General features: G+C 44.6%; 1 protein-coding gene across 1 annotated transcript in view; it reads left to right on the top strand.

Annotated features, from left to right (window-relative positions):
• Window positions 1-2,247: 2,247 nt before the first annotated feature.
• aspg (asparaginase homolog (S. cerevisiae)) overlaps window positions 2,248-15,554 on the top strand; it is a 33,435-nt gene continuing 20,128 nt past the window's right edge. The window contains exons 1-7 of the mRNA XM_061247627.1: window positions 2,248-2,708; window positions 7,790-7,916; window positions 12,120-12,231; window positions 12,494-12,619; window positions 12,743-12,826; window positions 13,628-13,754; window positions 14,704-14,816. Of these exons, the coding sequence (XP_061103611.1) occupies window positions 2,444-2,708; window positions 7,790-7,916; window positions 12,120-12,231; window positions 12,494-12,619; window positions 12,743-12,826; window positions 13,628-13,754; window positions 14,704-14,816 (954 nt within the window). The 5' untranslated portion in view covers window positions 2,248-2,443. The remainder of the gene's footprint in view (window positions 2,709-7,789; window positions 7,917-12,119; window positions 12,232-12,493; window positions 12,620-12,742; window positions 12,827-13,627; window positions 13,755-14,703; window positions 14,817-15,554) is intronic.

Below are 15,554 nucleotides of genomic sequence, written 5' to 3'. Positions count from 1 at the left end.
AGATAAACTAACGGGAATTAGTAGGGGACGTTAGGGTGTGTGTGTGCGTGTGTGTGGGCGCGAGCAAGCGCGCGTGTCGCTTGAACAAAGGAAAGGTGGGAGTAGCTAGCTTGAGTAAGCTAGAGTTCTGGGTGTGGTAATGAGTTAGAGTTAGCTGTGAGAAGGGACTACTTGCGTAGTTTTACTCTACTAAACTAAACACTGCCTATGCCTGAATGTTTGTTCTCTTACTGAGTTCATACGCATTGGATCCAAAAGACGTGCTGTCCTTATAGGAGCCGCGATGGTGCTGTGAATGCGTGTCCTGGAGAGGTGCGCAGGCTGGGGCGTCTTAGCCGCGCGTTGTCGTCTGGTCCACTCGGTTGCTGGAAGGATGTTCGCTTGTCCTTTTTCCGGGTGGAAAAGTTCGTTGCTGTTGTTCGATGGTGAGCTTTGCAGGAGTAAACTGATGTAGCGTTCCGCGTACACCAGTTTCCACTCGCTATAGGCGACGAAGTTACCGCGAGGTGTGTCCGTAGGCCTGGTAGTGCGCTGTGCAGCATTCAGCCTCTGTCAGCATTCAGCATTCAGCCTCGAGTCTCGGAGCAGATGAGCTGAAGCGAATGGCCAAAAAGGGTGCGTCGAAGAGAAGAAGCAGAAGAGGCAGAAAAAGCAGAAGAGAGATCCCAAGAACGTGTCTTGCTCTTATACGGGACCGTTTATTGCTCCCGCCATTACGGGATTGGCTGAACCAAGTTAGTCGTCATTCGTGGTGGACGTCGCGGAATTTTCCTGTGGGAATGTGGAAGTTGTAGTCCCTACAGTACTAATGAATGATGATATCTGCTAACATTAATGAGAGTTAAATGCTTATTGAAAATTAATTGAGAATACACCATACAACATCAGCATCTTGTCACCTTCCACAGAACAGCCCAGTAGGGAGTTTCCACCATCCTAGCACTTTCTCTAGATGCTCCTTCGTGTGTCGCCGTAACGGATCCACAAAGGACATTCAACTTATGGCTGCGTGTAGCTCACTTCCTAACTCCTGCACAGTCAGTCCTTTGAATCTATCCGACAAATTGTCAGTGCTATAATCAGGGAGGCCCTTAAAGCCTCTTAATCTTCTTTCGGTATTAACATCCCTCCCTTCTTCCTTATCTTTCCTACATTTTTCCATCTCCTCATACTCTTTTATTTCCCAATCGTCCACATTGTTTTCCTCATCTCTTTGCTTTAACCAGGCCTTACGCTCCTCCCCTGTAGGAGCAAGCCCACACTTCTCAATTAAGAATGTTATTATATTTACCATTTCTTTGAAAGCCAGACCCCCTAGGTCACCAATCACTCATTCGGCATGTTGAGTCTCCTCCAAGGTCATGCTGGAACACATTCTATGCATGGCCTCAGTCAGACCTTTAGCCTTGCTCTCTAGTACTCAAAATCTAAGTCCTCTGACTTCAGACTCCTCTGCTGACAAGTAGGGCTGCACATTAGCTCTGAACCACATATTTTTCCTCTTACGGGCGTTCTTACTACCACCTCAATGGCGTGTGCGAAGGGTTAACAATGCATTCCTGCCTAACCCATCTTCTGTCAATCTCTCATCAGGCGGGCCCAGGGCCGGGTCCTCGACAATATCAACCATTATTTGAACACATTCATTGGGTCAACAATAAATAATAATTTTTTTATTGATTGGCATTTCCCCCCAATCAATTCTGATATGTTTTCTTATGTGTCAATCCATAGCTCATTATGTGATATTATTTAATAATAAAATGTTCCTCTTCTTCTGTAATATCTTGCTATTAGTCTGTCTTATATGACATGTTTCAAGTGCAATGTGCTGAATTCAATCACTATCTGTCACTAACTTAGACTACCAAATAACAACTAACGATAAATTATTGAAAGGAAATGTAAAATTTCAGTTCTATGACTGCAGAAAAAGGCCTTTGTAGTTACAGACAGCAAAACGTACACAGTAAAATGAACACACTCGGAATCTACATTGCGACAGCACAAAGAGCTCGGGTAATTGTGCCGTTCTCCGGGTTATAACAGTCGGCTGTGGCCCACCCATTTTGTGTGGTTTATGAATAATTTCTGAGTAAGATGGCTTAATTGAACTCGTGACTTATGTGGAAATATTATGTTGAAAGGAGGAGAACCAGGAATTGAAAAATTGGGCAATTTAGTGGATGAACTGCCCCCGCTTCCTATGACGAGTTTTGAAAAAGGTATAAAGATTGGAATGACCAAGAAATGTTAAGCTTTGTCTTGTGCATTGCTCTTCTGGACCAAAATATTACTGTCATACTAAGCTACATTAAATTAAGCGTTATACAATAATAAACAAGCAGACACGTGGAGTAGCCTAGCGTTTTTCCAAGTACGTCAATACGTGTGTCGGTCGCTTTAAGAAGGTCATTTGACGCAGGCTTTTGACAGCGTTATCATGGCGGATGGAAAGCGGTCTAGTACAGATCATTCGCCCGCTTCAAGCATGTCCTCTCTCGGGAGGGCTCTGTCTCATTCGGGTTTGAGTCAACTGGATCAGTCAGAGGTTTTCCAACCTCAATTGTCTCTTCATCGAGCCACTTTAACACAGCCGGGACGACGGAGGCGATGTGTCGAATCCCCGGAGGTGAGCCCCAGTGTTGAAGCACGGGTATTGGTCATCAACACCGGGGGAACTATTGGAATGACGTACCAAGATAATGGTAAGAACCCTAGACTTTCTACTATCTGTGTAATAAATGCTGCAAACCGGTTTAGGTTATATTGCTACCTACCCTGTTGACACATGTAGTTAGCTCGCTAACACTGTGACCAGAGAACTACGTGTGTTTACAATGTTTAGCAGCCTAAAGCCGATAGCTACGTCTGAATTAAAGAAGTGTGAATAATTTTGTAGATAATTGAAAACAACGTATTCACAATGACACGGAGCTTGGAATAAAATGCTTACATATTAAAAAGTAAAAAGTTATGTAAATCTAGTATTCTTTTTTCAGGTTGTCTTTACATTCAGACATTACAATAAGTAAACAAGGAAATAAAAAGATGAATACGAGACCAAAGTTCAGAATTTCCGCTTTTATTTCCTGGCATTCAGGGGCAGTTCTAGGATTTTGATTTACTGGGGTGGCCAAGGGGGGTCCAAGGGTTGTCTGCGGGTGGTCACCATATCTCCTGGCTTCGTGCGCAGAAAACTTTTTTTTTTAAAACAACAAAAAAACACTATGCAATTAATAGGGTACTGATAAGCTAATGTACAGGATGACATTAACAATGACAAATAAATAGGATATGAGCCTTTTTTGTCATCAAGACCCTTCTCTGAGCTCACTTACAAAGGTTAAGGCTATTCAGTAGACAAATGCTCTAAGCAAACCACCAAACAAAAATGCATTAAGCAAACTGGAGTTTATCTTCCTCTAAATTGATACAAAGGGCACAATTTTGAGGCCCTTACTTTAGTGCACTGTGCACTAAAACAGGCAGTGTGGCAAAAATTTTGCATGGAATAAGGGCTAAGCATATGGAAAATGGAACGGAATGCTCTGAATCTACACATACAGTTTTTCCATGCCACGCTGCTGGTTTTAGCACACAGTACACTGAGGAGCCTCACCCAAAATTTCACCAATTATGATTAATCTGAATTACATAGTATGTCATACATTACATCATATATTGTTATCATAAGACATGCAGATGTTTATTGATCAAGAATTTAACACCATTAAAGTCATGGACTGTGTTCTGCAGAACAAACTACAAGGTGAAGAGCAGTCCCTGCTATGGTACACCAAGACAATACCAGTATATTTACAGGCTTGTTTCAATCTGAGAAGAAGAATAACATGAAGTGACTGAATAAGTAACACATGCATCAGAGCTGGTGAGAATGATTTCGGACAAAGCAAGAATGTGTATTATCATGATATACCTGAGATGTAGCCTATTACAATAAATATGCTCTGACCTGTAACTAAGCCTGTTCAAGATGTGATTTGTGGTTTCTGCTCTAACAAATTAACTTCATATGATTAAAATGATTAATAAAATTTTTAAAAATTGTGATAATTATGATAATACACATATGTATTTATGATTAACTCTTAAATGAGTTGGCCCATTTTTTGAATCTCATGAAATGTATATATTGGCTCACTGTGCCAATTCTCAGTGCCATTCCTGCCTGGTCATATGTATTGGCCTAATCGAAGGCATCTTGAAGCTCACAATCTCACAATCTAGGACATACTGTACAACCTATTAGCCTCTAACGCTCTACTTCTGCATATGCAAACAGACTGATGTAAAACATTATGCTTTTGGTTTCAGAATGAGTACATGTGCAGCACATGTGTTATGTACCGCTCTGAGAACCCAAACGCAGACCACAGGATAATCCAAAATCGTGTTTAATGGTCTGAAATCGTAGCCAAGAGATCCAATACGGAGACAAAAACGAAAGGCAAAAGAATAGTCGAAAAAACAGGCGAGGGGGTCAAAAATCCAGAAAATCAAAAGGCTAAAGTACAAGAGGACGAAGGCAAGAATCAAAACCAGAAAACAAAGCAGAATGTCGAAAACCCAAAAATCAGAAAGGCAAACAAAACAAAAGGGCAAGGCAGGCTCGGAAATCAAAAGGCAAAGGGTTGTCTATCTAGAATCTCAAGCGTTAGGCTTACGCGGTATTCGGCACTAAAACTGATCAACGTTCTGACAAAGAACAATGCAGAGACTGAGGTTTAAATACATGAGGGAAGGTGACAATCTAGGCGGGGCTGGGAAAAAGGTGAACTAAACAAATACACAACAGGTGGGGAAACATAATAGGGTAATAACATAATACGAAAACGCGGACTGGATGCACGAAACAAAACATGTAAAACATACGGCTCCGGATTAGGGAGTAGACATTTGCATAGTTAGAAGACGTAGTGATAGTTAGAGACAGGTGCGAACACTTCACTGAAAATAAACGAGTAATCAGGGATAGCATAGTGAGGCGGAGTTACAGAACAGTGCAGAAATACTCAGAGATTGCGTTAGTGAGTTACGTGAATATTTCTAAACTACCCAATAAAAGTGATTGTTAGTTAGTTAGACAGACAGTAAGTGTATTAATCGGATTAGTACTGTACAAAACCTAGATTAGTAGTAGTTAGTAAGAATCGTGCTTTACAACATTTACCTACCAAGAAAAAGCAGGAAGTAAGAATCACGAGTTTTAGAAGAAATGTTGAAAACCCGAAAACTACCGTAACCACCCGAATAGTGGGACACGCGAGTGACTAGACTGGTAAACATTCAGACGCAGACATAACAGGGGATGACAAATGAGAACTGTAATGGAAAACACTAACCAATTAAAAAAATAAAAAAATAAAAATAACAAGAATTTACATAAATACACACAGGACAAATACAGGAACATTACAACATGACTGAAACCCCTGAAGTGTTTGACTAGGAGAAATGTGGTCAAGCAGTGACACCCAAGCTGGGAGTCATTTCTGCGGATGTTAGGCAAAATTTAGGGCCTACATTTAGGGACACATGATCATACCTGCCAATATTGGGTAGTGAAAATAAGAGAGATTTTCCACAGGTCAGTAGACTAAGTATCTCACAGCAGCTTCCATACATATGTGTGTTTTTTGGGGTGGGTGTTATGAACGTCAAATATTGTGGTAACGTAGGATAGAAAAATTCAAGTATACCGTAACTAATACAAGGATTTTACAAGGTGTTTCACATCAGAACAATATTAGAGTAGCTATACTGTAAGTCGGATTAATTTATTTGAATGGTAAATGGTTGGCATTTATATAGCGCCTTTATCCAAAGCACTGTACAATTGATGCTTCTCATTCACCCATTCATCCATTCATACACACACTCACACACCAACGGCAATTGGCTGCCATGCAAGGCGCCAACCAGCTCATCAGGAGCATTTGGGGGTTAGGTGTCTTGCTCAGGGACACTTCGACACAGCCCAGGCGGGGGATCGAACCGGCAACCCTCCGACTGCCAGACGACTGCTCTTACTGCCTGAGCCATGTCGGTATTTCAGCTTTATTTATATTTCGGTGACACACTGAGGGAAAAAGTTAAGATTAATGTAAAAGTAAGAGAGACCCTGGGAAAAAGAGAATGTTGGCACCCTGTTAAGCTTTCAAAAAATAAAAATGTACACTGGCGATTTTGGACCAGTCTCAAAGCGACGTATTAATACATAAGTGGTTATAAAGCTCAATTTTACCCTGCATATTTATGGTTATAGAAATGAAATAGAAATAATAAATGAGCAACACATGCCATATGGGGACTCTCCCTCTAGATTTCGGACTTCAACTGCGGATATAACGGCAACGTGGACAGGCCGGCCAGTTCAAACACGTACCTATAAAATAGCCATAATTCCACCGAGAAAAGTAGCGACTGTCTACCCATCCATATTAATCATAAGTATCTGATTGATGACTTATTCAGCTCATATAACGCGTGGGAAATCGTTAAGAGATAAGCCCATATAGCCTTAAAGATATGAGTATAATTCCCCCAATTCTTTGAGCTGTAATTGGGGAAAGATTTTATTTCATACTAATACAGTTGCCCCGTGAAAAATGTCTATTCATGTTTTTTTTTTCTTTAATTGCCTATTGCCTGTTTATATTATATAGACTTCTTTGCTGTCTACTTTGGGTGTGAATAATTTGGGATTACACTTTAGAACTAAAGTTGGTTGAATTTGAGTAAAGTTAGTTAAATTATATTAGTTATAGTTTAGTGATTGTTTTGATTGTACAGCAGTAGATTGCATTCAGGTTTCTTGTCCCTGATGCATGTTGCCCTCTGGCTTGTTTGACAACTTTCGTTGAAAATTGCGACGTGCAAGCTAAGATCTAGAGATGCGACAGATTTCTCCTGCACTTTTTGGAGCGTTTCACGAGGAAATCGCAATATGCAAGCCTCAAACGCATGTCGCAAGCGCGTCCATGTAGACAATTAGTAGCTAAATCGGCTGTTGTTCTCCTCCGCCTGTTTCCTTTTTATCGAAGTTTATAATGTGTGCACCGCATTAGTGGTAGCCTACGCATTTCTACACACAAACATGTGTGCGTTCTCAGTCAGTGCATTGATGGGAATTTGTAAACTACCAATTCCACGAAGGTCTTTTGGGAGACAAAATAGTGCGGAATTTCACTTGACTGCTGTGTCATTTTTTACACGTTGGCGCTTTACGGACATATCTGGACGGAATGTGCTTGCACCATTGCCTGAAACCTGCAAGAAAACGGTTGCTCGGAGCTGTGAACCCTTACAAAAAAAAAAAAAGCCTAAACGAAGTATTTTCCAGAAGTAAATGGTTTAAAATGATTTAAGTGTAGCCTACCACTTTAGGATGCAGATCTGCGAGTGAAAATCCTCTCAAATCGCTTTCGTGAAACGAGCCCGAGGTTGGTAAGCTATTCCAAAGTATTCCACTAGGTGATGGTATAGCCAAAGGAATCACAACCGGGTAAATCTAGAACCTGGGAGTTTAGTGTTTAATACAAAAACTATATTTCAGAAGAAAGATGGCGACGGAACTCTCTCCTTATGTGTAATTTGTTCCTGTTAGGATTTGTTAGGTTGTGATTTTTTGCATGTCATTCGGAGATTGGAGCATACTGATATTTTTCCAGGCTGATGGACGGCACAATGATTCAGGGTGCGCTAACATTATGCCAAAAATGATGTGCAAAATGATGACCCTGTTATCTTTCTCCCACGCCCATAGTACTACGTCCAGAGGCCAATGCCTTCGTCAAGGCCCTCCGCAAACTTCCCATCCTCCACGACGAGCAGTATGCCGAACAGACGGGGCTGTACGACTTCTGTCCCCAAGAGCAAACTCTGGTCCTCCCGTAAGTCACCTGTCAGGGGAATTATGGGAGAGGGACTGTATTCCTTGTATTAACATTTTCATTAGTTAAATTAATTGCTAAACTGTTAAAATGCTAAATTATTTTGGCCCTCCTTATATATGTGCAGTTATTTAATGGTAATCCTTTCACGATTAATCATCGATCAGGATTCGGGCCCCAATATAAGCTTGCGCGTCGATGTGTAACAACGCTATGATTATTTTGCATTCCCCAACATTAATCCTAACGTTGACTAACAATGCCAATCTTGCAGCACACTCTACAATCTTTTAGTAATGTCCCTTGCTGCCCTGCTATGCCACCATGCTAGATATACTGCTAAGCTTATTTCAAGTGCAGACTGAGCCCTATAATAGCAGGTTGGTTTTTCACTGTCATAAGCCAATGATTGGTTGTCTGTGGTGGTGGGACTCAGCTGGTTACAATCGGCCGGGGGGAGGGATGGATTCATGCTGGCCAGGTTAGTGCTATATTAATTCCTCCCAACAAGATGGCCTACGCCCACAGAGAGGCCCTTTGTATGAGTATGCCAACCCTTTGTGCTCAGTGCTCTCCTGCAATGTTCTGGCCCTGCAGGATGTGAAATAACCATTAACTCAAAGGTGGGCGTCGGAGCAATACACGGTTCTCCTGCGCTCCTTCTGACGTGTGGGTGAAAGTGTCCTCAAGAGGGCGAGATTGGCGACTCTAAAAAAAGTTTATCCAAAATAAAGCTCTTTCCTAATTATACTGAGACAAACCATTAAAACGTCCCTCTCAGACCTGTGCTCAGTGTAGGCAGATGCTCCGGCTGGTACAATCACAAAAACACATCCACCAAACCTAGTTTCTGGGGGTATAGTTTTCTCTTTACTTTTACTTTTACGTATAAGTTAAGGACAAATGTTGATTGAATTTAGACTGTATAGTATCAAGCTTGGCCACAGTGGGGCACCGTTTACATGACATTACATTACTGATCCTGCAAAAGGGTGTTATTAGTGCAAGTGCAAGTTCCACACAGACCATTGCATTGGGAATGCGAACGTTCTCTCCTGTTAGGGAATTTTCTTTCAGCAGAGGTTTACTCCGCATCTTGACCTGATACTGTTACAGTTTCCTGAGCATCACCTCTTCCCTGTTACAGCACATATGAAGGCTGCCTTCACCTCCCAGTTATACCACCATGTACACTTTGAAGAGCAGTGCCGTCCAATAAAACAACAGCCGGAAGCACGAGGGCCGGTTCCTGCCCCCCCCCCCCCCCGCATGCAGAGCGTATTGATTCTAAACTGTGTGTTGTTTCGACAGGAAGCCGACGCACCACGCAGACGAGCTCTCTCGAAAGGGTCCTGTATCACTGGTAGCACCTTGCGCGTCTGTGTTTTTTTGCTTGCGGCTTGCTTTGCGACTGACTGCTCTGCCCTCTTGGGTGAAACAGTGGCGTGGATTCGGCCCTTATCGGCCGCGGTCGTGACCGACGTGCCTCCCTGGCTCTCGCTCTCGCCGGTCCTCTTCTTCGGGAGAAGATGGTGTAATCCCGTCGGCTCCCCTGCTGAGAACGGAAGGGTGGAGCACAGGTCTTCTCGGGACCATGCTGTGACATTGTAGCCGAGCTCTGGCTAGGGGCGGAACTGCGGGCGAGGCGAAGTCTTCTGGTTGGCCATTGCTGTTAAGCTGGCGGAGAGGAAGCTAATCTGACTTGAGCGCGTTGATCCCTGCGGCCTGTTTGTGAGGAGCTGCTGGAGGTGTGCTGTGAATGGGTTGGGGTGCCTGCTATCTCCCCTCCAGATGGGCGCTGAGACGGGGCCTGGGCCTCCCAGGGTATGATCCCCCGATCCGCTCTGCTCCTAGTGCGCTGCGCTAATCTGCGCACACCGAGCAGGGGCCTGGGGCGTAGACTTCGCCCCGAAACACAAGATTCCGAAAAGGCGCAGATAGGGGATCTGTGTGGAGGGTTAACGATAAAGAGAACCCCAAACTATGCTCCATTTAAAAAAACAGAGGAGTGTGTGTGTGCATATGCGTGCCTTCGTATGTGCGTTCGTGTGCGTGTGTGTGCCTGCCTGCGTGTGGTGTGTGTGCGTGCATGTGTGCGTGTGCATGTGCGTGCATGTGTGTGTGCGTGCGTGTGCCTTCCTGCATGGGGTGTGTGTGTGCGCGAGTGCAGTGCATGTGCGTGCATGTGTGTGCCTGCCTGTGTGTGGGGTGTGTGTCTGCGAGTGTGTGTGTGTGTGTGTGTGTGTGTGTGGGGGGGGGGGTTGGTTATTTGTTATGAGATAATTTTGTGCACCCCCGTGCCTGCCTCACGGCTGTGCCTGTTAGTGTGGCCATATGTCACCCCTGAATCATACGTTCAAGGTGCTGACTGCATTGCCCCTGGCATCGCTGTGATAACACTGAGATTGTCTCTGCCACAACTCCCATCCACTTTCCCCACTTTGAAAGAGAAATATTTTATCCTATATTTGTGAGTATATCTAACTAAATTTGAGTTGACTGAAATGATTCCTATTTGGATGTTGTACGGTCATTTCTTCCCCTCAATGATTATATTAAGTGATGTCCAGGTTAGTTAGTTACTGCTGTGCTTGTCTCTATGATTGAATGTGCTTTTGTCTATCCATTCATTTTCTTTTAACACTAACCATTTGCATGCGTGCCTCTATGTGAATGCCCTGCGTTCCCCCAAATGGGCTGTCACTGAAGCCACAAAAGCACACACAAACATGTTTGTGCTCGTATGTGGAAGGTAACCTTTGATTTGTTATGACGCGAACTGGAGGGGTCATCACATTGGCATCAGCAGCGTTCAACCTTGTGTTCCTTTAAAAAAAACAAAAAAACATCGAGCTGAAGTGACGTTAATGCTGAACTGGGCAAACTCCTGCAGACTGCAGTCAACAGTGGCAGACCCTACATTAGTAGGAATGTCTTCGCCACACCAAGGGATCCCAGTATGGGGAGTTGGTGTATTGATTTATTGAAGCAGCCATCAGGGAAATTCTGTGGAGAGAAGCTGAAATGAGAGAAGCGCTCTCGTTCTCTCTCTCCTCGTTCCACGCCGCCTCCCAAACTACCTGCCAGGCAGCACTCATCCTGTCTATGCAAATCTGCCCCCCACCCTCTCCCCACCCCCCTCTGTGGGCTGCACTTGGAGGTAAATAAATAATTGGTGATTTGAGTGCGGTTTCTAGCGGCACCCTTTGCTCTAAGATTATCAACAACATATGTTGGTGGGTTGTCTCGCGAGTCGGGGCTAATTAACGCAGCATCGACAGGCGAGATGGGAGGGGGGGTGGTGGGGGGCTGTAGGGACCCCAGCCCCCCGACTGTTCCATTGAACCCCCGAAAAAGGCAGGGCTCCCTCGCCTTGCCTTGTTTGCATGCTGGAGTATGCTAATGGGAGTGCCCTGGCTAGTCTTTTAAAAGGGGAGATTAAAAAATAGATTCTTTTCACAGCTGCTTAGCCGCTCACGCCGTGATTAGCTCCATTGCGGAGAGAACACGGGACTTCAAATTTAACACCACTTAGGGGGGGCATAAATATGCATGTGGGGCCGGGATGAGCTGCCCCCTTTTAATTGGGACATGGGGTCTTGCTAAGAGATGAGCCGCCCCTATTTGTTTGGGCGGCAGAGGTCCCTCGCTATGGGGGCCCCCCCCATAACGTACAACCCCCCCACTACACCCCAAACTGTGAGGAAGAATGCACTGAATATTTCAGGGCTGCTTTTTCACCCAAAACGGGTTTAATCCTGTCCCACCAACCCTGTTCTTCCATCCTGTATTACCATAGTTTTCCATCCCGCTTTCATAGAGTCGTGGACCCCATTGCACAGACAGACGGTCTGCAAAATCACCATCATCTTGTTCCACTGTCGGACGGGAGTACGTCACATGTTCTGTCATAACCAACCATCTCCGCTCCGATTTAAATTGAACCCGGTCCAACTCATACTGCGCCTGTAAATTAAACAAAACAAAGCCTAGCACTTTGACTTTGTTTTTTTTTATATACTTTAGTCGGCTCATTTGCTACACGGTAATTGATTGGTTCTGTCGGTAAACAAATCTGCACTGGCTTAAATGCACGGCGTCTCTTTGCGCTTGTTTACAGTGGGTAAGACGGAGAGGCGCAGTTGCTCATGGCGGTCTTTGTGTCTCTTGTGTTTGTTTCCTCTTTTTGCCATGGCAACCCAGGCTTTCCAAGCAGAACAAGAGGGTTGTGTACACAGTCCTGGAGTACTCCCCCCTGCTGGACTCCAGCAACATGACCACTGACGACTGGGCCAAAATCGGAAAGGACGTGGAGGTGCCTCCTGATTTAGCCAACTGTCAGACAGTGTCACCCTGTGTTGATGTGTACTCTGCCACTAAAAGACCTCAGCTTATGCCTAGGTCACTGAGTCATTTGTCCGTTCAGTTATACATTCCTAGAGTGGAGTAGGTAGTTGAGTTGAGTAACTATTCAAATGCAATTTGGTCAATTAAATAATTATATATGTAAAAGAAAAACCTGTAATTAGTTGGCGCTACACAAGTATTTTGAAACTCTATTGTGGTTTTGCATCCAGAGACATTATGAGAAGTATGATGGCTTTGTGATTCTTCATGGGACGGACACCATGGCGTACACAGCCTCTGCCCTGTCCTTCATGTGTGAGCACCTGGGAAAGCCCATCGTCCTGACCGGCTCCCAGGTAAGACCCCCTGGCCAGCGATGTCCCTACCTCGAATCGCCTCAAACATTTACCACTTTGTCTTTTCGAAAATAAGTACTGCGGCAAGCCTCCGAGGCTTAGATTTTTTGCCGTGTCTTGCAGGTGCCCATTTTCGAGTTGAGGAACGATGGTCGAGACAACCTCCTGGGGGCGCTGTTGATTGCTGGCCAGTTTGTGATCCCAGAGGTGAGTTTTACGCCGTCATTGAGTGTTGGGACGCACCCCACGTGGAAGGCGGACGCTCTGTGAGAGCCTTCAGCTTCCTGAACCTCACCCATCTCAGACTCAATGCGTAGTAACGCATCTTCACAGCCAAACTGCCTCACCCTTTATAATGGGTTATAGGTTATAGTTCCAGGCATTGCAGAGCTAGTTCATACATTAGGTATGAATGACATGTTAAATGCATGAATAGGCTACACCAGGAAGTATCAGCGTGTGGCGTTCCACCGGGTCCTTCCTGCCCGTGTCGGCCTGCCCCCTGCATGCCTGCTTCGACAATGCATGATGCTGACTCTGAACAGACAATGAGCTGAAAGACTCCCTAAACCACTGGTCTAACAAGACCGTTGAGTAGTCCTGGAGAGAGTGTCGCAACACAGACGCTCTGACTCAACATCACACTGAAAATATATATCTAGAGAGGGTAGTTTCACTGAATCAGGTGGATAAAAAAGCCCGGTTATTGTTCATAACTACAGATTCATATCTACACAATGTAATCAGAGAGGACAAACAGATATACCCAAGACACAAAAATGAGAAAACACAGCTATATTACATTTTATTGAACTGTATTGATGGACCATATGCTCTGTGAAATTAGTTTTGGTGGCAATAATGTCACAGGATCACGCTGAAATCGGCATTGCGGGAGGTAGTAGATATTTCTGTGCTGAATCCCTGTGAAAAAGAGCACCCCTTTAACTTTCTAACATTACTTAATTACCTGACACGTCTGTCAATCTCTGCCTGTCTGTCTGTCAGGTCTGTCTCTACTTTCACAACAAGCTGTACAGAGGGAATCGCGTGACCAAGGTGGATTCTGGGAGTTTCAACGCATTTTGCTCCCCCAACCTACCTCCGCTTGCCAATGCTGAAGTGGATATCAAAAGTAATTAAGGAGTCTTATTTGCTTGGTTGCTATTGTGTGATTTGTTTTGCTCCATGGCTGGGGTATTGTTCATAAGCGTTTGGGGCCCTTGGTTCAACACCTGTTCATTTCAGCCGAGCGTTGTTTTCTGTGCTCTCACCTTCATTATTTTCCTGCCTGTGCCGTAATATGATTGAAAAAATGGTTTTGTCTGAATTATTCTCAGGTGAACAAGAGAAACATTGTCCAAATGTTTGCTTTTCTTAGGAAAAAGTAGTATAGCAATGCCCTCATGACCTAGCAGTGAGTGACTTTTTTCTATTAAAATCTTTGCCTCCAAGAAATGAAAAGAAGTTGTTTTAACGCACTTTTTTTTTTGTGCTGGGTGAACGGAACTGTGTGTGTGTTTGTGTTCTGTGCAGCCTTGGAGATTCAGGAAATTGAATGTCATTACCGGTGTAAATGACAACATTTAAAACTGTGTGAATTGGTAACCACAGTGTTGGAAATGAAACCGCAAACCCCAGAATCCATCTCCTTGGGTGTAATGTACGTGACACCTAATTGCTGATTAGTCGACTGGAAGATGGCGGGAGGGGAGTGGCGATGGAGCGGGGGCAGATGGGAGATATCGCAGCCTGAAACGGGGGGGAATTGCAGAGCAGTAAACCCAAACACACACGCGCCTCACATCCGGCCGTCCTCCCTGCCTCAGCCGCTCAGGGTCCAGCCATCACAGGGAGAGGAAAACAAATGCAAATGGCTTTCAGAACGAGCTATTATTTAGCCATGCAGGATCTTCATAACAGGAGTGCCGGAACATTCCGGTAATATCTCCCATCTGTTTTCTGCTGGCCGCTGATAAATCTTCAGGTATTTCAGCCGCTCGGGATTGATGGGCCGAGTGCTTTCCTGCCAAAAGTTCCATGTTTGTCCTGAACCGGTGCGTATTCTCCTTTCTCATTCGCAGTAAACTGGGACACAGTGTGGAGGGCCAACAGCACGATGAAGTTCCAGGTCCACACCGAAATGAACCGCAAAGTGGGGCTCCTTCGTCTGTTTCCCGGGATCACGACCGAAACCGTAAGTGCCGCGCGGAACATTCCGGCTCTTCCTTGGCATCGCGTGGGAAACCCGGCAGCGTACGCCGCAATCACAGTGATTACAAATTTGGATGCCTCTTCAGTCCGCTACCGGAATCTTTCTGTCAAATCCACTTTAATTGATCGGTCTTGTACAGTACTGCGAGATTTATGCCCTGAGGCTTAATTAGTCTGCGCAAAAAGGCTGGCTATTGCTGTGCTTGCCACCTGTGTAAGCAGGAATATGAGCCAATCGGGCTTCCACTTACAGAACACCCCTCAATCTGTCCTACAGTGGTCTATTGTCACATCAGGCGATTGCCTGCACTGCAAAACCAAAAAATAGGTCACTCTCAGCAAGCATTTTATTCTCATATTTAGACTAAAAATCTTATTTCGATTACTTTTTTGCCAATGCGGTGAGGCAGTTGGGTAAGAAAATAGGGCCACTGGGGTAAGAAAATTTCCCTTGACAAGCAAACGGTAACTTAAAACAAGCTTGCATTTTTGACTTGAGAGAAGTCTCATTACAAGACTAGAAAACTTGTTAAGACTGACTTTTTTTTTTTGCAGTGTGTATGTGTTGGCCTTATGTTTGCCATCTTCCCGTAAACTCTGTCCTCTCTTTACTCCATTAACTCGACTCCCTGGTGGTTTAGTCAGTTACTCAGGCGAGAGCTATGATATTCCCAGCCTGAGTTTGGTGCCCCTGCCCTGCCCGTGGGTTCTCAGTGGGCCA

The sequence above is a fragment of the Conger conger genome, chromosome 1 (assembly GCF_963514075.1).
Source record: "Conger conger chromosome 1, fConCon1.1, whole genome shotgun sequence".
In the NCBI taxonomy this organism is placed as follows: Eukaryota; Metazoa; Chordata; class Actinopteri; order Anguilliformes; family Congridae; genus Conger; species Conger conger.
The sequence above is the reverse complement of the archived record's forward strand: the minus strand, read 5'-3'. Positions and strand labels throughout refer to the sequence as shown.